Source organism: Myotis davidii, unplaced genomic scaffold (assembly GCF_000327345.1).
Source record: "Myotis davidii unplaced genomic scaffold, ASM32734v1 scaffold1525, whole genome shotgun sequence".
NCBI classification, from domain to species: Eukaryota; Metazoa; Chordata; class Mammalia; order Chiroptera; family Vespertilionidae; genus Myotis; species Myotis davidii.
In genome coordinates, this window is record NW_006296279.1 from 475,180 (window position 1) to 497,406 (window position 22,227).

Below are 22,227 nucleotides of genomic sequence, written 5' to 3' on the forward strand. Positions count from 1 at the left end.
GGAGTGCAGTACCTGGGGATGGGAGTGGGTCATGCTTGTGGTCATCCCCACAGGTAGAAGGAGAGGAAGGGAATGGGGCAAAATGGGGAAGAAACACAGATGTGGGTCCAGCCTGGACCCCGGGGCCTGTGGCCTTGCAGCAAAGTCCTTTTGGCCTCCAATGAGAACAATGAATGGATAGTGATGTTGGAGCAAACATCCAAGCACTGAGACCTCCACGCCCTGGCATCTGGAGGACAGTGGGAGCCTTCCCTTTTCCAAACACCACCTCTGAGCCAGCATGAGGCCTGACCTTCCGAAGGTGCTGGGCACCTTCCAAGGTGCACTCATGCATGACCCCGACGGGTGAGAGATGGGGGACACGGAGCCCTGGGAGATCCTGATGAACAGACCCCGAGGAGACATGAACCAGGAGCAAACAAACCAGTGAGAGGAGGAAGGAGAGAGAGGGCACCTGGCCCACCCCCACAGCCCCTCAGGAGCGGGTGGTCCCCAGCTCTGCAGAGCAGACAAAATCAACACTCAGTGCTTTTCTGGGGAGTGATTCCTAGCATCTGGCCAGTGGTTCCTTTAGTAAAATAATCTCAGAATAGTTTTTCAGTTTTGCCCCAGAAGAGCCAGAGGAGCCCAAGCAAAGGACACTGCAGGAAGGAGAGACCAGTGAAGATGCTGCTCTGCTGGGCCTATGCGTCTCTCTGCCACCAGGTGACCCCGGGCCCTGGCACATGATGGCGGTGGGAGGGAGGCTGAGAGGGAAGTCTTGGCTTCGGGAGACCTGCTCATTCATCATCGCTGCAGGCCAGCCGTCTGTTCCCCACTGCCGCTGCCCAGACGCCCACAGACCCTCCATATGGCTGAAAGTGGTGCTTCTGGGCATTGCTGAAATGTCGCCTCTACCTGCCTGGCTGGGAAGGCTGCCCATGACACAGCAGCAGTGCAGTGGCACACTCTGTCCCCAGCCGCAGGCAGGGACATTGCCAGGAGCTATATATCTCCTCTCTTAATATTTCTGGAATCCCTCCATCTCTCTCCATCTTCCCCAGCACTGCTGTAAACACTCCGGCTGTTGCTTCTGCCTCTGGTCTTGCTCACCTCCAACCCATTCTCTAATGATACAATTCCCTGCAGGTAATCCTTGGATTGCCTCGCCTGCCCTAGGTGAAGGTGTCCCTTGAAAAAGGAGCCCCCACTTTCTGTGGGAGCCTTGATGCTGGCCAGTTGCTCTCTCCCCCTAAGCTCCAGCTGTGTGAGCGCATTTGATTCTCTTGGAACGCACTGTGTCCTTTGGCCTGCCTCCATGGCCCTCCATCTCTCTTCATTTCACCCGGCTAACTCTAGTCAGCCTCAGGTCGCAGTAAACACCATGGTTCCTTGACCCCTAGTACTTACACTTGACTACAATCATAGGACTTCTCACCCGGCAGAAAAATTGTCTGCGCAGTTGCCTGTTTCCTGCTACTGTCACCTCCTTGCAACTTGGTTTATTGTTTTATTTATTCGCAGCATCCAGATGCTCGATCTTTTGTTAAATGCATGGAAAAAAATATGCTTATCAATCACAGGCAGTAAACTGGCAACTGCTCTGGGAGGATTCAGGAAGGGCCAATAGCACCACAGACTGAGGTCAGGCCTCGGGAAGCCCAATGGACTTGTCTTTACTCCAGCAATATTGCCACCACCCACTCTACACATGAATGCTGGACATTACACCTATGTTATTACATCAGCAAATAGCAAAAAAAATGACTGAGATGTTGGCTCAAAGTACAGTTTATTTGCTACCTTGAAATTCCTATGATGTGCCTTGCACACAGTAGGCTTTCAATAAAAGTTTAGGGAAAAAACAGAACACTATAACCAAGAGTAGACTCCTGTTCTCCTTCCTATTGGAATAACACACCCCCAGTCAACCTCAAGGCTTTCCCCACTGAAGTCGTCTCCAGAAAGTTCCCGCCCAAAGTTAGAGATGTGCCCATGTATCTGCGTCTCAGGGAGGGTGAGACAAGGGTTATTTTTCTGTCTCCAGGTGGTGAACGCAGAGGCAAGGGAAAAGCAAAACTGCTCCTAGGTGGCCGACACAGAACTGGACCCACTCAAAATGCTGTTCTCTCCTTCCCACCCCTCGGTGCCAAGCATACCCAACCTTTGAGGACAGTGAGCTGCAGTCGACATGGAAAAGGCTAGGGCAGGTTAGCAGGTCTCCTGTCCTGTGCTCTCTTTATGTGCCGGACCAGGAAACATGCACTTACAAGCCCAACTCATGGTCCCTAAGGAACCGTGGACTGTCAGCAGCAGACTCCGGCAAAGCAATGCCACCTATTTTTCTCACTAATATGCATAATTAAGGTCATTAAGTTATGAATGTGAGAACATCCAACTGGAGAATATTTAAATAATGAGATAACTGCTTTGCAAGAAGCCTGATTAAAGGGAGAAAGAGCAGCTGAGTGAGCCCTGCCAAGAGGTGACCTCACAGAAACCTCACAGCACAGAAGGAGAGCATCCTTCTTGGGCGTCTGTCCCTGCTGACTCCCCACACCTCCCCCAAGCCTCCCCACCACCCAGGGCCCCCACCTCTGGTGGACTCACAGCTGCGGGGGCGGGGAGGGTTGATAAACTCAGTGGAAGATGTAGAGGTATTCTCTCTGGGGCATTATTATTTAATTGATGTTGAAGGCCAGTGGTATGAATGAGTGAATAATGCCTGCCATGGCATAGCAAGAGAAGGCGCTGGAGTAGGCTGCCTGGGGAAAGCAACCTTCTCACTCTCCATGAGCCTCTTTGTCATTTTTGAAAGAAGGGCTAAAGTAGAACGACTTCCAGACAGTGCTCACTAGGCAACACCCACATCTCTCTCTGGGGTGGGTACACAGAGAAGAGGAAAAGGAATAATAATAATAACAATCGATAACTCCAGCACTTATTTATGTTGGTCCTCACTATGTGCCTGGCCCGGTGTCAGGGATTTCACAGACAGTGTGTCCAAGCCTCACAGCCACCCTGTCAGGTAAACAGCATCTTCTCCACTTTACAGATGAGGAAACAGGCTCAGAGGTCACCCTTGGCTTTGGGAACAAGCCACACAGAAAGTGAGCGGCAAAGGGAAGGCAAGGAATACTGGAGACCATTTCTATTGCCTAATTTCATCAGAGGGTCTGCCCCACCTTGACCTCCCTCACAACTCCCCAGAACTTCAGCCCCTTACAGAGGCCAAGGGGCAACGCATCAGAGAGGAGACAGAGCCGTGCCCTGAGAGCTGAGTGCCCCCAGGGATCTGGCATAGGGTGGATCTTTAATACTCTAGTATCTGCACTTGGAGTCAGCTCCTCCATTTCCTAGCTGATTTGAGGCAAATGACTTCTGTGCCTCTGTTTTTATACCTATAAAATGGGTACGATAACAATAGTCTCATCTCATAGGGTTGTGAGGATTAAAGAACTCAGTATGAGTTAAGAGTACCTGCCCCATAGATCGTAGCTCTCACTATCATCACCAATATTGTAATTCTCCTCACTGATCCAAACACAGAAAAGCAAGAAAAGCTGGTGCTACTGAGCTTCTCTACCCAGGGCTCCATGAGGCCGACTATTCCCTTACACTGACCACCATCCGAGTAGCCAATGGAGATGTCTCCCCACAGCAGGGCACTGGTTCTCCCCACATTCGGTTTTTCAGCCTTCGGTTCCTGACCAAGGGGCCCGAGTCCAGTTTCCCGAGACCACTGATGAAAATAAACGCTCCCCATGGACAGCTTTGAGCAAAAGAGCTGTGTGGGAGCCCCGTGTCTTTCACCCCAGTGAACAAGGAACAAGGTGGAACTGGTCTCGCGTATCCTTGTTCTCAGCGGGGCTCCCAAAGGGGCCCTGTGGGTGCTGAGGGCACACCTCAGAGTTAGGTGGAAGCTCTGGATCTTCCTCAGCTGTCGTGTCATGTCAGGTAAGTCAGTCAGCCACCCCAGGCCTCACTTCCCAATGATGAGGTCTAAGTGGCATCATGTGGAGAATACGCTTCACTTGCTGCAAAGCGCTATACCAATGTAGGGAACTAGAATTAGCATTTTCCTTCTCCCCAAACCCACTTGCTCCAGTGTATAAGCTCTGACCTCCCTCAAAACAGACCTTACCTGCACACCCTTTCATGCTCATTCATTCTCTCTCTCTCTCTTCTGGTTTCAGGGCCTCAGGGGAACAGCAGGATGAAGGGCAATGCAGGTGGCAAATGCAGCCAGGTCAGACTCCCAGAGGTAGGGAGCCGTGGGTACTATTTTCAACTGGGCTGCTGTGGAAAGGTCAGCATGTGACCTCATGTGAGCCCTCTTCCTTCCCCCAGACTCCTGCTTGGCTTCTAAACCTGGGGGTTAGAAACAGCCAGGTCTCTGGGGCAGCGCTGACTATGAAAAGCCGGGCTAAGGTTTCATATAGGCTAAGCAGCAGCATTTTTGGCTGCCGGAGCATCGCAGCAGACACAGTGCCAGGGGACAGAATGACAAGTTGCTGCGGGGTCAGATATCACTGCTCAACACCATGTATCTCCTCCCAGGCTCGGGTAACGCTCAGGAGCACCCACTGGAGACCAGTGCTGGCTGTCATTCCACACAATGACAGTCTTGGCTCCAGTTCTCAGCAGTACCCCAGAAAAAGTCAGAGATTTTTCACAACTGGTTCCCATGCCTCCTTTCACTGCATGGAAATAAGAGACATCCAGTGGGTGAAATTCATAAAGCAGTGTTTGCAAGCACCCTATCCATAATAAAGCTGTGGACTGAGGAGCTACAGGCCTTGCTGTTAATCCGGTGCATTCCTTCACATTTGCTCTGATTTGCTCACTGGTGGGTTTAGGAAGCTCCCCTGCAAGTTCCTGAGGAAGTGGGGGTGGAGGAGTGGTTCCAGAGTGTGCACTGCTTTCACACTATGTAACATGAAGGGATGAATAAATGGGCCAGGACACCCCAAAATTGATGACGTGTTACTCAAAATCACGGATGACTTGAGGCTAGGGAGGTAATAACCAAGAGGGTAGATTAATGATCACAATCCTTGAGTATGGCAAAAGCACAAGCAACAAAGACAGAAACATAAATTGGACTTCATCAAAATTTAAAACTTTGTGCATAGAACATCACCAGGGAGGTAAAAAAGAAACCCACAGAATGGAAGAAAACATTTGGAATTCATATGTTTAACAGACAACCAAACACTCACAAATAAATCTAAAATGGTCATTTGGTCAAAGCTCCATCGGGCACATGGGGGCAAAAAGGCTTGGATTTATTTACATGTGATGCCCCAGGAGCCAATCAGGTGACAGTGTGCAGGGAACTAAGGGCTAGCTCCCAGAGATAATAACTCCAAGTAGCCAGAAACAATGGCCTTCAAGTGCCAAGACGGTGTTCTAATGGTAGTCATGGAGTTGGGTCCAAAAAGCTAATAGCTAAAGCACAGAATGGTAGAAATGTTGTTTCTCCATGTATCAATGCTTGCCAAGAAACTTTGTTTAAGAACATTGGTCTAGGGTGAGATTCTGTGAAACAGGAAAGGGAGAGGAGAGCACCACGTGGTGTCTTCTAGCCCAAACGCAAGAGAAACCAAGTTAGGGTCTAAGGAAAGAGACTGGGATCTTAAAAAATATTAACAATAAAAGCAAGTCAAATGAAAGCATCCTATTCTGGAAGCATTCCATGACTGCCAGAGTTTAGCTCAGGTGGGAGAAGGGTACTTCCCCACACATTGGAGCAAAGTACAATTTCTGCATGTCACTGTGGGTGACAAAGAAGGACTAACATCAGTACTTTGGTCAAGCAAACGATCTACGGCCCCGCAGGGTAGAGGTCCCAACTGGGAGACCATGTGGCACATGACAGGAGTGGCCAGCGAAGGAAAGCAGGTACGACCTGGTGGAGGAAAGGAGCACCAAAGGTCACTCCCCAGTCAATATGAGACATCACGGATCACGGATACCCCTTAAACCATAAACTAGGTTCTAATGACCTGGCTGGGGAGCCATAGAAAAGGGAATCCCTGTTTCGTTTGTCCTACTGTGACTTTGTTCCATGACTATGTTCCCAGATTGGTGCAGCCAAGGGAAATGATGAGACACATTTAGATAAATATCAAGTCATGGACTTGGATCCAAAAAGCTAACTGGAAAAGCAGAAGATGGTGAAAACGTGGTTCCCAGTAGAATCTAATACATAACTCAGGACTTGTGGCTGGGTGCCAGTTGAACTGTAATCAAATGTATGATGTTGTATGAAAATACAAACTCGAACTATGAGAAGTCTAGAAAGATGTACAGATGTGGTGAGGAGTGGTGCAAAGTGCCCAAACCTTGGAGAACTGGGGTTTTTGGAGACTTAAGTCCTTTCCTTGCTCCACCGCTAACCAGTTGAGTCGCCTCTTCTCTCTGGGCCTCACCTTCCCATCTGTACGATGACGCCGTGAGGCCAGATGGTCTCTAAGACCCCTTCTAGTCCTGAGGCTCTTTCAAGCTGTGAGTGTAATTTCAAAATGAGAGAAGTGATGATCCTGCTCAGTTCTGCTCTGGCCAAACCACAGGCAGAGCAATGAGCTTAATCCTGGGCCCCTCATAAGTGAGACACGAACGAATGGGGAGAGGAAAGAGGTCGCCATTACCCAGGCTGGACAACACTCTCAGACGCGTGTGGAAGAAGCTGGTAGAATGCCTTTGGAGAGATGACAATGGTTCTCAAATATTTGAAGCACTGCTGTGTGAACAAAAAGCTAGATTTGTCCCATGAAGTCCGAGAAGTAAAGAACCAAGAACAAGGATAGAAACCACAGGGAGGGGATTCTAGTTTCATGTAAGAGGGAAACTGTCACCCTTGAGCTTATCTGGAAGTGGAATGAACCCATTCCTGGGGGCGTTCAAATGTCAGGAAAGGGTTTCAAAGATCTAGTGAGCAGGTGACCCTGATGGCATTGGAGGGTCCTTCTCAGTTCCACAATTCTGTGAGTGCTGAAGAGCTAACTGGAGATCTGGGTAATTATCACAGAGGAGAAGTGGCTGGTTATCCCTGTCTTCACACCATTTCTAAGTGCGTGGCACACAGTAGGGGTTTAATAAAATGTGTGGAAGGATGAGGAGAGGAGCAATGATGCAAAGATGGAAGGCTCAAGTGTCCCCACCTTTGCTCAGAAGCCCCACCTCCCCTCCACTTGCAAAGGTGCTGGATTCCAGCCCTAACCGGTTTGGCTCAGTGGATAGAGCAGTCGGCCTGCAGACTGAAGGGTCCCAGGTTCGATTCCGATCAAGGGCATGGACCTTGGTTGCAGCTGATTGATGTTTCTCTCTCATCGATGTTTCTAACTCTCCATCCCTCTCCCTTCCTCTCTGTAAAAAATCAATAAAATATATATTTTTTTTATTTTTATTTTTATTTTTTTTAAAAAAGGTGCTGGATTCCAGCCAAGGCCTCCATGCTGGTGGGTGAGCGCAGCTCCCTGCAATTACACACCCACGTTTCCCAGGAGAGATGGAATCCAAAAGACAACCGGGGAAGAGCCTGTGGCATCTGCCTCTTCCCCGCGTTTCTGCTAGACCTGCCAGGTAGTCCCATGGCCTGAGAACCCCCTCCTTTCCTGTTGTTCCCCACAAAGCTGCAGTCAGCCTGCTGTTCTGTGCGAAGCTGCACATTTGTGCCTTGCTTTGCAGGGACCCTTTAGAGTTCACTGTGGTTTCTCCAACGGGTGCATTCTGCTCCCCGGGAGCTCTGAGAAGGGGGGCTGGCCTCCATTATGCGGAGGAAGAGGGACCCCTCCCCTGCTCTCGCTTTGCTACCCCTACTCCAGCTCTGCCCACTCCTCTCCCCACCCCCCTACCTCCCATGAGGAGGAACAGAGGTCACCCTCCTGAGCAGGGTTAGCCCTGCAGGCAGGGCAGCAGCAGCTCTGCAGAACTCACCCGTGATGTTTGACATTATTTGATTTTCTTTCTAAGCCTCCTGCTCTTTCATTTTGCTCTTCCTACCAAGACCTCTCTTCCTTGTCAAGCTTCCTTGTGGCGACAGTGGGTTTTCATCAGCACGCAGCTATGATTCAGAGCCAGGCCTCTAGCTGATGAGAGCTAAAATTATTCTCACACACGCACAGAGGACCACAATGGGGGAAAGTGAAAATGGAAACATTTTTCGAGTCTGCAAAGTCACTCTCAGGGAGCCGTCCCTGAGAGCTCCGCGCTTTGCAGCATCTGCCCCAGAAGATTTTCATCTTGATGTTTAGTTCCACAAACAGGCCTTTATCAAGCGCCTCTGTGCAAAGCATCGTGCTGTCCCCATGGCATCTTTGCACACACCTCCTCCTGAACCTACCCAAGTCCCTTGCTGGACTGTTGAACAAGTGGCACAGACCAAGGGAGCTGGACAAACAGCATCACCATCAACTAATGGGCCATCTGTGGCTCGGGGCCGGGCACCCGGCAGATACAAAGGTTCTGAAAGGCAAGAACCTTTTCCGTCATTATGCCATCTGCACCATCCCGTTTTCCAGATGAAGAAACAGGCTCAGGAATTAAGTAGCTTGTTCATTTGACTATAAGTAGTGGAGCCAGAATTCATATCCATGCCTATCGCTTTTGATGCCATGGACAGTCTATATTATAATGATTTTAGAAATTAAAATTGGGTTCTGAACTGGTTTCATTGGCGGTGATGCTCGCTTTCAGAAACCATCCTCATTGTCTAGTCTCCTGTCTGGGTAGCAGTGATCCGAAAGGGGGCTGGCTGTCCAGGAGATGGAAACAAGCCGCCCAACATCGTGGCTGCAGCATCTTCAGTTTAGCAAACTGAGCGAAAGGCTTCAGTAACCACTGCTGATGCCCTCCAGTAAAAAATGAAGGCTGCATCCAGTGCTTTTTCTAAGTGACAGGCCGAAAGACTGGGATCTGAGTGTTCAAAAATTTCAGCAAATCAGCCTTATTGCAACTTACTGCAGTCCCTGCCGCTTGGCATGCGACGGATTGGCGGAGGTGGTCGCCAAACCCCTACTGTAGGAAGGAGTCTGAGATGCTGACAATCCTGGAGGCACAGGGCAGCCATCAGACCCTCTCGGCTCAGCACATCTTCTTTCCTCCCTCCCTCTGTTTCTCCCTTCATCCTTCCTTTCCTTCCTCCCTTTTTTTCTTCCTTCCTTCCTTCCTTCCTTCCTTCCTCCCTCCCTCCTTCCCTCCCTCCCTCCTTCCCTTCCCTTCCTCCCTCCCTTCCTCCTTCCCTTCTTCTTTCCTTCCCTCTCTCCCTCTCTTTCTTCCCTCCCTTTGTCCTGTTTAGCAAAAAGGGGCGGTTGGCTGCCTTCCCTGCGTCTTTTGCTCCAGGGCCATCCTCACAGGAGAGACAGTTAACTTGGGGTCAGAGATCTGAGTTTGAATTCTGATTCCGCCAATCACAGGGTTGACCCGGGGGAGCTAATTGACCTCTCTGAGCTTCAGTTTCCTCACCTGTAATACTGGGGTAATAACACCTGTGGCACGGGAGTGTGAGGAGAGTTCATGAAGAGTGTGTATCAAGTGTTCCACACACAGTATGTGCCTACGAACTTACCATTATTAGTACTATTCTTACCTACCCATCTTTGTAAGTCATGCAAGTCCTACCCATTATTCCCTGGCCAAGTAAAAGCTCTTTAGTGCCACGCTCACCTCCACTTCACAGACATGACCACTGTCTTCCCAGACGTCTGAAAGCAGACTGGCTCTGCTGCTTAGGCCGAGAACATTCTCTGCTCTCCAGCTTCACGTGCTCATTCCTGACTGCATCTGTGTTCCCCAGATTAGAGCGTAAGCAAATTGAGGAAGCGATGATGTCTGTTTTGTTTGCTCTCCCTTCCTCCATTCATTCAACCTTTATTGAGCCCACTGTGGACCAAGCAAAAACCCACACAGCCCCCAATCCAAGGCCGCCTGCAATCTGGCTGGGAGACATCTGCAGATGCAAGGAGATAACTCTTGAGAAGGACCTCAGTACCTGGCCCAGGTTCTTCCCAAACACATGGGATGGATCCTCCATGACCCCACCCTGACCCTGACTGGATGCAGAGCCTGTGCACATGTTCCCCTGTCCTTAGTAGAGACTGGGGTTACTCCACAGCAATATCTCATCTACTCATCCGGCTCCCCCAGCAGACAATAGCCAGGTGAGGGCAGACCTAGTGTCTATCGCATGCTGCTCTATCCTCAGTACTCACACAGAGCCTGGCACATGGCAGACGTCCAAATTATGGTTATGAAATGAACAAAGAGGCACTCAGGTAAACTGTTGATTGGCAGAGGTTCTGGGGAATTGGCAGGTAAATCTACCATTGGTTTTCTCAGGGACCATACCTGTTGATGTATTTTTAGAAAATATTTCCCTGGCGGGCATTCCTCATCTCACCAACTTTGAAAAAGGAAAGGAGAACTATTTTCTCCTATGTGCGATTTCTTGCTGGCTACCTGTAATTGTCAGCCTAGCGGCTGAGAGCCACAGCAAAGGCTTGAGAAGAAGCAGCTCAAGAGGAGTGAAACTTGATCAATCAAGTTCCTTGGATGAAAATAGAATGGAAGCCTTACCACTCTTCTCTCACCTTCACCTCTTCTCCCCAAGGCCTGAGGACATCCCATGGAGGGACCAGCTGCCACAATCTACTGGTACAACAGTCCTGTGGCCACCAGGACCAACCGCTGTCAAAGTTATCTGGAAGAGTAGGGAGAGCACTGAGCTGGGAGTGGTGAGGACATGAGCTTCAGCCCAGCTGAGTCTACCGAGCCATGTGACCTTCAGCAAATTACATCAGGTCCTCGAATGATGTCAGTTGGTTCAATGTCATTTCACTCTAACATTGATGAGATGTCATAGGAACTTAACTCCTGTTTATACCGATTAGCCTGCAGTAATATTGTTTGCATCATCATATGGCATTTTGCTTAAAGTTGCTTAATCTATCGACGACATTAAGTGAGGACTTAATCTACTCCACTATTTCCTCCACACAAAACTGGGAGAACATTACCCACCCCATGAAGTACTGAAGAGACAACAGACAGAGAAACAAAATAGAAACAAAAGATCTGATGGTAGCAACATCTCTACATGACAACTTCCATTGGGATGAAAATTCTATTTTCAAAAAGAAAAGAAAGAATTTTGCAAATGGCGTAGGTAGCTATCTATATAGTAGGTGAGAGACAACACCCTTCATCCAGGTGGGCAGTCTCCTAACATCTAAAAGTTGTTGCAAATTCTTCTCCCCAGTGCAGTAATCCAGCTATGAACAAGGAGAACGTTTTCCCACAACACATGTAGTCAGACATCTGTCACTACAATTATCATTCCAAGTAACAGAGAAGGCTTCTAGGGAAAGCACCCCCTCTCTTCAATCTTCCTACATCCCCTTCTTTCCAACTCTTTCTCTGCCCTGCCCCCAACACCACACACACACACCACAGAGGGTATTTGCCCTCCCACATCCCAGAATAATCAGCAAGGAAAGCAACACAACAAGGTGAAACTTGGATGTCACATAAAGTTGGTTCAAATCCCTGTTCGGCCACCTCTCACCCTGTGGCCTTGGGGGAGTTACTTTGTGTCTCTAAGCCTCAATGTTCTTATCTGCAAAACAGGGGTAATAAAGTCTCGCTATGCAGTTGTTGGGTGAGGAAAAGGTCCTGGCATGACACCTGGCATGCCCTGGGGGCTCGATGCTTGAGAGTGTCTAGTCCTTCCCTCCTCCTTCTCCAGGGGGAGCATTCTCATTCCCTGAGGACCGTTTCCTGCTCAGTGAAGGTCCTGCCAGTCAGGCCTGGACAGCTGTGTCCGGAGGCCTCCCTGAGCACACGAAATGACTTTCTCTTCCTTTCATAGCTTCCCCTCATTTGCTGTGCAGCCAGGCTTTTTAAAAAAGCTTTGTATCTAGGGAAATTCACATCCAGATATACGTACACTGTATTTCATGATCTGTACATTACATACTGCGATGTACCTGATGTTTTATGCAAGTTCAAAGTCTCTGAAAGTCAAGCACACCCAAAGGACTAACAATGGTGGAGAGACAGATTGTTCGATGAGTCCTAGAACTAGGCTGCAAGAGGGAATGGAGGAGCAGGGCGAGACGACCGCTGTCTGAACGCCCATGGGAAGATCTGTGCTGGGTACGCTGCCTCAGTTTATTTTTTCACTCCCAACACTTAGTCGGGGACCCAGTATCCATCTCCATTTGCAGTTGAGGAAACTGCCAGGAGTCAAAGCACTAATCAAGAGTAGAGGTGGGTGTGCAAGCCAGAGCTGCCAGGCCCCAAAGCTCGTGCTCGTTTCCATGATCCGACAGCGTGTGCTGGACACAAAGGAGAGAACAGCAGGGAGACCCACAGCCCTGTTCCTGGAAGCCTAGCGTTTCACTACAGCCAGGCAAAATACACACGACGCAGGAAAGAGAACTATGAAGTCAGAAGACTGACTATAGAGCCATATAACGTCTGAGGGCAAGTAAATAAACCTAAAGCAGGATCCATCAGACTTAAGAGTACAAAGGATTGAGAACCAGGAGGGAGTAACCAGATATAGTTTCTGGAGGAGGGGAGAAGGGGATGTACAAGACAGAGACTGTGTCAGAGATGGTGGGGATACCCATCTGAAATGTGCAGTGGCAAGCAGGACTTTATGTATAATTGATTTCAGAGAGGAAGGGAGAGGGAGAGAGAGATGGAATCATCAATGATGAGAATGATTCATCGGCTGCCTCCTGCATGCCCCCTACTGGGGATCGAGCCTGCAGCCAAGGTACATGCCCTTGACCGTATTCAAACCTGGGACCCCTTCAACCGGCAAGCCAACTCTCTATCCACTGAGCCAAACCAACTACAGCAGGACTTTTTAAAAAAAATCAGATTCTAGAGAAAAATAAACTTGTTTGCTGGCTAGAAAAAACCCTCTAAGAATAAGTGAGAAATGAATAGTTATTTCTCCCATAGCATTCTGGACATTGCCCCATTTCCCAAAATAAACAGAAACCCAAAATGAAATTAAACAGCATTCTCATGCAATTATTATTTTCTTTCTCCTAAGAACAGGGAAGACAAAAATGAACTGGGAAGAGCAAGAAACGCTTGCTGTTATTAACAGCAACAATAAAATCACGACAATTGAATGTCACGATTTTCAGTTTTCTTCAGAGAGCTATCATGCATCATTACCTCATTTAGCCTCACTTCTGTAAGGTGAGATTGTCAGGAGCTTCATACCCCCAAACCACAGAAATTAAAGGGCACACACAACCCAAAGCACAGCGCAGACCTAGGACTTGAAACAATGTCTCTCAGCCAGGAATTCAGGAATGAAGCCCCACCGGGATTTCCCTGCCATGGAGGGCAAATGTTTGCTGCTATCAAGGGAAATGAGGAGACGGAGGAAAGCGGAGGCAAACACAAAGGCAGCCCCCCACCAGCTCTTCTTCTTGTCCATATCACTGAGCACATCACCTCCCAGAATAAAGACTACATTTCCCAGTATCCTCTGCAGCTAGGTATGGCCAGGGTACCAAGTTCTGGCCAATGTGATGTGACCAGAGGTAATATGGCAATTTCCTAGCCTTGTTTTCAGAGTTCAGCTCGCCTTCCCCTTCCCTTCTTTCTGGAAAGAGAACATATGGCAGAAGCTGGACCAGCCATCCTGGCTCCTGATGTGGAAGTGGTGTGCTGAAGGGAAAAGAGAAGCCTGCATCTCTGATGATGGCAGAGCAGCCAGACCAACCCTCATTCGGGAGGCACATACCTGTTGATGCATGTGCCTACCCAGCAGCAGAAAACACGTATCCTAACTAATAAAGAGGCTTGGCCAATAACACTGCAGGCCAATTCCAAAACTCCAGATCCATCTCCATTGTTCAGCTTCAACAAGCCCAGAAATATTTAGTAAGCAGCTACCATGTGGCTAAAGTTTCCTAAGAGTATCTTTACAGCCTCCCGGGAGATGTGCCTCATGTCATTTTTGAAAAAACAGTATGTTGGTATAGAATGCAAAAAAAGGCATATTTAGCAAAGGCGAGATGAATAGAAATAAGAAACATTTAAATAAGATCAGGAGGGAGGCAGAGAAAAGTTCAGATTGGCCTGCAATTAATCTAAGCTGAAGGGAAACCACAAAGCATAGTGCAAGTGGGTGAGGGAGGGGGGTCAAAGGCCCCAGGGTGCAGGTTACTAGCGTGTCTCCCCCCCCCCCCCCCCCGAAAAGAAGATGATATAAGGAAACCACCAGGAGTGAGCCCACTGACTCACTGGGAGCTCCCAGGCCTGGGGTGGGGTGGGGTGGGGTGGGATGGGGGAGATTGACTGGAGCACGGATAAGGATGAGATCTGGCCCAGCAGAAGAGCGAGAGGAGGGCTCCTCTGGACTAAACAGATGCTCCCAAGGGTCCCTTCAGCACTGACATTCTCTCTGCTTTGAAGGAGCTGAGGTGGGAAGGAAAAGGGAGCTGAGGGAGGAGACAAATGCTTAGCATTTAGGGCGGGTCCTGAATAGGAATACAATGTCTAGACCCCCAGCCATTGTCAGAGAGAAAGGAAACGAATGTGGGTTAATTTCAATGACAGGATGACAGCAATGACATTATGAGGAGAGAATCAGAAAAGTGCAAAGCGTATTTATTAAAAAAAATGGAAATACCTCCACCATGAAATTCTCCCTGGAGAGATCCCCAAGGCAGAGTCGTGTCCCTCGCCTAAGATGAGACCTCCCAGATGCAGGAACTCTCTCCGCTGACAGTCCCTTCTTCTTAAAGGGATCCCTCAGAGACCAGGGAAGGCTCAGCCCACTGTGAGTCCATCTCTAGGCCTCAGTCACTGGTGGGTAGGTGACAGGGCCTGTCTCTGTCCTTCCCACAGCCCCACCACCATCAGACCACAGACTCCCCAAGAGTGCCACCCACAGCGGTGGTCTCCAGATCCTTAGCACACACAGGGGTCTATCGGGGAGACACCTACAGAGGTAATATGGCAATTTCCTGGCCTTGTCAGAGTTCAGCTCGCCTTCCCTTTCCCTTCTTTCTGGAAAGAGAACATTTGGAGGAAGCTGGACCAGCCATCCTGGCTCCTGATGTGGAAGTGGTGCGCTGAAGGGAAAGGAGAAGCCTGCATCTCTGATGATGGCAGAGAAGCCAGACCAACCCTCATTCGGGAGGCACATACCTGTTGATGCATGTGCCTGTCGAAAGGGGGACATCCTCTCCCCCGTGTCACACAGAGGGCCAGAGTGGCATGTGCTTCACTCAGCATCACTAACACAGATGCTAAAAGACATGAAGAGTCCACTTGGGGTGAGGCCTGGTAGGAGACCCCTGGAGACCCACAAGAGGGCAGGGAGATCAGGCAGGGGCTGGTTTGCCTCTAGCCCAGGGCAAGACCCTAGAATGGAAGTCAGAGAGAGAACCAGGCAGCTGGAGACACTCTAGATTGCCTACACCACAGCGAATCACAAATACTCATTTTAGCCATCCGTTTCCACTTCTTCCTACTGCAATTTTCTTTTATCAGAACTGAGAGAGGTAGACAAGATTGAAAATACTTAGTTTTCCTGCTTCCTGGCATCCTCTGGGGAATTAGCCAAGTTATAATGAGATATTCAGTGCCAGAGAGCAGAGAGGAGAAGCAACACAGGCTTCTGGATAATCTACATTATGGCTAATACACTGCAACCAAACAGGCAAGGAATAACACTCCCAAGGCATGTAAAATTCAGTGCAAAGGGTGGGGGGATCACAACGTAACCAGTATTTCAAAAGGCCTGTGTCTCTCTATACCCCTTAAGACATGGGGCCTGACCGCCAGAGTTACTGGGGACAGAGAAGCAGGGACACATCGGCATAAATGCAGGTGTGGTCAATGCTCCCTGTCACCAGGGGTGCCAATTCTGGGGTCAGTCCAATCCCGTGAGCCACACAGCCAGGAGGTAAGTGTGCACACGTCCGTGCACAGGCAAAGCAAGATAAGAGAGGACCCCACCAATCTAACAAGACACCAGCACTGGTCCCCAACAAAGGCTGTCTGGAATGTGAGTTTACAAGGGTGATCGCCACCGCATTACACAGAGTGCAATAACCTTGCTGTTGGTACGAGAGTTTGTCAGACATGTCACACGGAAAGGGGAACAGCTGTCACCGTGACAGGCTGCTGAAAAATGGCTGGTTTCCACAACACCTGGTCCCCCTGAGTCTGTACCAAAATCTTGTTCTTAAATGAAAACAACAACAACAATAAACAAGCCCACAAAAGGTTTCCAGTGCAGGACTGCTAGCTTGCTCAAGTTCACGGAGAGAGTTTTCAAAGTGCTGGTCTGTCAGCTGGAGAAGCTGGTGGACTCTGTTCTCAGACCTCACCTGTGCAGGTGCGTCCATAGGAGGAGCCCTGCTACTAATTCAGGGAGGCCGGGGTCCAAACCCTGTCTCTCCTGCTCACCAGCCCCACGTTCCTGGGAAAGTGAGCTAACTTCTCTGAGCTTCCATTCCTTATCAGATGGAGATGGTAATCTCTCAGGCACAGAATTTCCTCGAGTAGGAGAGCGTGTGTGTAGAGCACTTAGCATAGTGACTACCCAATGACTCTCCGGGAAATGGTGTTCCCGTTAAGTAGACTTGCCGACCTGAACATCAGACTTGGCTGCAGGCTGTGTATTACACTTTATTTCACGAAATGGAAACATCATCCAGCGCGGAGAAGGTGGGAGAGAAAAGAGGTGATAATCACTGTTGGAGGTTTTCCTTGGAGACCATACCCAGGAAATGATGCTCTCCATAGAAGAATGGTTTGGGGAAAACAGGCTGCTTATCCTTATTATATGCCACCAGAACTATTTTCTTTCTTCTTTTCTTCCAGGTAAACGTTTGCAAGGATGTCTCCTCAGATTTGAAAGCCCTTGGAGAGTCCGTGAAATGGGGCCCATTTTCTGACTGACCACTCTTCACAGCTTTTCTGTAACGGATATAATGAGGCATTTTGATTTACAGTGTCTCCTCTCCCCTCTAACAGACAGAAACTGTGCCCGAGCACGCTGTGTCTGGTGGCACAAACTCACAAAACTGCTGCAGGCGCTGCCTAGAAAACGGGGCTTCCAAGGCGGATCGTTCTAGAAGAGCAAAGGTCTTAAATTCTCTTATACAACATGAGGAAGCACCTCGAGTTCTAATTAAGCCACAGCAATTAGCTACCCACAGACACGTAACGCGGCCTCCCATGGTCAGGCAATCATCTCTATTAAAACCCATTTTAAAGTAAAAGCAAACCCCAAAGCTCCATGGGCAAATACTTCCCATGAATCCATTACCCCTCAGACACCTTCAGGCAACGCTCAGAGGTGAGCTCTGTGCCTTGGCGCGAGGAGTTTTACGAAAAGACTGCCTCAGACGTGATGAGGTGGTTGCAAAATAGGAGGGGGCTGCAATACACGTGCAGAAGGGGGCGCTGAATCTCTGGTGTGAGCTGGACAAAGCAAGAGAAACTGAAGCCTCAGGTTTCCCTGGTCTCAGAATTCCCTGGTCGGTAGAAACAAGAACTATGCCAACTCCACCCTGAGGACTGCATCCAGCCACGGGGTCTCTGCCCGCAGGCACCAGACTCCAGCTTCATCGCGGGCGACCAGACTACTACCCACACTGATGCCTCATGGGAGGACTGTCGTCTCCCATGTCACAATCTGTCACTGACGTGCACTTGGTGCTCCTGGCAGGTTCACCATGAGTCCAATCCACTCAAGTCCAAGTGCCTTCCCCAGCCTGTTCGGTCCACTCCCCCCTTGGGAGTCCCTTTAGTGGAGGTAGCCCATTGTGTCCAGCAGAAGGCTATTTGCAGAATTGGCAACAGCAACAGCTATGCAGTGGTCGGTGGTAAGTTATTGAGATGTAAGTACCTTCCCCAAGAACTAGGCTTGTTTTTGCTTTTCAGTCCAATCAAATTAATCCTATAACCCTTTCCCTCTCAATGGAACAAGAGCCTTTTTTTCGCATTTTCCTTTGTTTGGGGCTTTTTGGGTTTTGTTTGGATTTGGGACATTTCTTAACCATCAAGCAAACATCAACAGTGTTGATCTAGATCAGCACTGTCCAATTGAAATTAGATTCAAAATTTTCCTAGGAGCCACATTTGAAAAGCAGAAAGAATGTTGAAATTGTAATAGAATATTTTATTTAACCCACTATTTCAAAAATATTGTTTTGATGTGTAATCACTATGATAATGATAGATAATGAATGAGATGAATGAGATAGTTCACATTCTCTTGACCGCCTTTCTCTTACTGAACAGTGCAGACCTAGAGCTATGGTTACATTGACATGGAAAGACTTCCACAATTCACTCTTCTACGAACAAGCAGTTTACCAAATTATATCTGTGGCATATAGGTCATTTTAACTTTATAAAAACCTATCTCTATGTGTTCAGATAAGGATAGAAAAGAATCTATAAGGGAGAGACCAAAAGGTAATGATAGCTATCTCTGAGAAGTACCTAGATGGCCTTTCTTTTGTATTTTGTGCTTTCTTAGTATTTTCTAAATTTCTTTGCAGTAAACATGTACTTTTTAAATTATCATTCTTTTAAGTTATTACAGCCATGATCCTACTGGCACTGTAGCCATGACCCATTTTCCCGCTAATAGAAGGGATGACCAAACAGTATTCCCCCTGCCCCAGCCCCAGGTACTGTCATACTCACAGCCAATCATCATGATGGCCACTGCAAAGATCTTCTCGATGTCTGTGGACGGGGCGATGTTTCCAAAGCCCACGCTGGTGAGGCTGGTCATGGTGAAATACAACGAGGAGATGTAGACCGAATTCTTGCTGGGACCACCTTCCCATTTCCCTGAGCCAGACCCGTTAAACTGGTAAGGGGTGCCAATGTCCATGGCCAGTTGGTAGAGCCAGCTGTTGTTGCGGATGGTCTTGGTATCCTCATCGAAGATCTCATAGTCCCCGATGCTATACCAAATGCAGGCCATCCAATGAGCAGCCAGCCCGAACACACACACCAGTAGGACCAGCACAGCGGCTCCGTATTCAATGTAGTGGTCCAGTTTCCGGGCCACTCGCCCCAGACGGAGTAGCCGGACGACTTTCAGAGAGCTGAACAGGCTGCTGATGCCCTGGGAGGAGAGGAACACAGAGTCAGGGCCAAGAACCAAGAAGACTACTCCCCCACTTCGCCTTCCCTCCTCCCCGCCAGCCTGTTCCTTCAGCATTTCCACAACATGCAACATCATGCAAGCCTTAAAGAATCGTTTTAACGTAAGTCATGATATGGTAAACTGCTCATGTATATCCATGTACTTATTCACAATGAAATTAGAATTTTATCCCAAGGTGTATTATGGGACATTTCCATTGGCTTTTTTCCTACTTCCATTAAAAAGCAAATTAAAAAAACACAAAAAAACAAGCTAAATAAAAATAGAATTTTAATTTAATTATATTATGCAGATGCACACAAATATATATGAGCATTTTTCCATGTAATGAGTTATTTTAAAACAATTTTAATATAAAATAATATGAAATATTTTAAGAATTGCTTAGCTTGTATTTCATATTGTATAATCTTTCATTTTAATTATATTGTGCATAAGTATACAAATATTTATGTGTTGAAAAATGATCAGAAAACACACATGAAAAGATGTAAAACATCTGTTTTACATTATCAGTGATTATCACTGCGTTGTCAAGTTAGGGAATTACAGGCAATTTTTTATTATATTTGTACATATTTTTGTTACACTTGCATATAGTTACTTAATTTCTATGACTAAAATTTTATTACTTTTATAATTAGAAAAATATATTTTAAAATCAAAGAAACAGCTGAGAAGAACTGAGATTCTGTTTTCTCAGAAAAGTTACAAATTATTGGAAGGTAATATCACTTCTGTCAGCCAGGGACTTAAACACAACCCATCCAGGAATCTCAGCTAAAAGGAACCCTCTGACTGCACCTGGTCAAGCGTCCCCCTTTCTAGATGGTGTCTGATGGTCCCACCAGGACAGGCCTAGTCTCTGAACAGTTCTGTAGGGACTAGCACTGTGGTAGTGGGAAAAACACTAGAGTAGAAATCTGGAAAATGGGGTCTGAGACCCACGTAAACCACTAACATGCTATGTGAATCTGGACAGTTCAATTACCTCTCAGTTCCCTTGTTTAGAAAATGAGGGAGGTGGACTTAACAGCAGTAGCCAACCTTTCAGACCTCACGGACCACCATTGGTCTGCCGACCACCAGTTGGCGACCGCTGGACTAGAGGATCTCGAAATCTCCAAACACTAATTTACTCTTATCTCCCAAGGGAACCAAAATATATTACAGAAACTACGCCACTCCAAACCTCAAAATGGATTTCAAGGTAGATTTCCATTACTTTTCCTACTTCCTCTAAAAAGCAAATAAGCAAACAAAATAAGAACTTTGAATCAAGACTTCCGTCTCCCTGACATAGCAAAAGTGCACCTGCAGGGTGAGGCCCTTCCCCAAGCAAAGGGAGTGGCTTCTCACTATTCTAAACACTGGACAGATCCCAGGCCATTGCTCTTCTCTCTTGTTCCCCTAAGGACAAGCCCCAAGCTCAGGTTATGTCACAGACAGAAGGTTAATGTGTCAATGATTTCTGACAAAAATGTGTAAGTGATTTTGGAGTCTTACCAGGACTACATCCTCTTTCTGGGCACACAATTAAACTGCATTTCCCAGCCTTTATCCAGCTAGGTGAGTCTCAGGACTAGCTCTCACCAACAGGATGTGAGGTGAAATATGTGTCACCTCCACCTCCAGGCCAAGGCAGCTAAAAGTCAGTGTGTTTTCTCTGCATGCTTTCTCTTCCCCGGGCATGCTTTCTAGAGGATGCTAAGTGTGACCTGGAGGCCAACGACTGAAGAGGGTGAATGTACAACAGGGAAGAAGCCTGGGTCCCTAAAAGGCAATGTGGAACTCTCTCTCCCAGCCAATTAACTTGAATCATATTGTTATGTAAATGAAAAAGAAGCCTCTAAAATGAGCTACTGAAACTTTGGGGATGTTTGTTACAGCATCTATCCCTGACTGTGAGCACACAAACCATAGGCAGCATAGCCTTGTCGAGAAAGAACATAGGATTAGGTTGCCACACACATTATTTTTGTTGAGGGTGGTGGGGATGAGATTTATTGCCCTTTTAAAAAAACAAAACAAATACAAACAGTTTTGTAGCCGTAAAACTTACAACAGAAAAAATCATGTCCTGTCCAACATATACCAGCAAATGGATAATAATGGATTTTTCTAAGCCAAAGGCCAATTCATCCAAACTGCCAACCTTGACAAAATTTACCTTTGGCATGTCCAGCACTCCTCCTCCCTGGGTCCCCTTTTCCCTCCATGTGCTTTTCTCAAACCTGCTATGCAGAAAAAACTAACGAAATCCCTTCTATTAAGATGCAAGAGATTGATGAGGATAAATGGATAACATCTCTCCACAGGGCAACTGCATTTTAACAGAGGAAAACTAACTTCCAATAATGGAATTAAAAGTACCAACAGCCTGGGTGAAGAAGATATTTTGGGAGGCAAAGGAGCCTTTTTGATGACTCAGAAATCAAACACATGTAAGCATCCACCTACTTTCCACCCCCTCATAAGGAGGTTCCTGAAGTCATCTTTCAAAGCAGCTCCACTCTATAGCAGAACTTACTACCCAGGGCAAAGCGGCCTTGTCATTTTCCCTCACTCATACTCAATTCAAAGCGACATTTACTGAAAACCTACTATGTACTCCTGTGCTAATGCTACAGGGAAGAGATGGTAATGATGCTGTCCTTGTCTTCTTATTCACTATTGTCTCTTCATTGCCTGGCCCATGGAAGATGCTCCATAGAAAGAAAGGAGGGAGGAGGCAGAAGCAGAATAACTGGTGAGAGAGGCATGCTATGATCAGTGAAAAGATATTTCTACGAAGAATCACAGAACTTGAGATCTGAGAGGGGACATAGAAGTCCAGCTCCTCTGAGTCCTCAAGCGCCATTACAGAACAGTCTTCCCACCTCTCCTTGACCTCTCCCCGTCACTGCCACCTCAAAGACCCCATTCTGTGACAGTCACTCATGGACATGAACGACTGGGCTCCCATCACCTTTCTTACCTCCCTTCTGCTCCATCTGTACGTCATCCCTTCTCCCTTCTGCATCCCTTCCCAGTGGCCACAACAACACATGCAACCGCTACCTAAAGGTCAC

General features: G+C 47.8%; 1 protein-coding gene across 2 annotated transcripts in view; it reads right to left on the reverse strand.

Moving 5' to 3' along the window:
• KCNH1 (potassium channel, voltage gated eag related subfamily H, member 1) overlaps positions 1-22,227 on the reverse strand; it is a 252,546-nt gene that overhangs the window by 134,314 nt on the left and 96,005 nt on the right. For both annotated transcript variants that reach the window (XM_015568819.1, XM_015568818.1), the window contains exon 7: positions 18,685-19,114. In XM_015568819.1, coding sequence (XP_015424305.1) covers positions 18,685-19,114 — 430 coding nt within the window. The remainder of the gene's footprint in view (positions 1-18,684; positions 19,115-22,227) is intronic.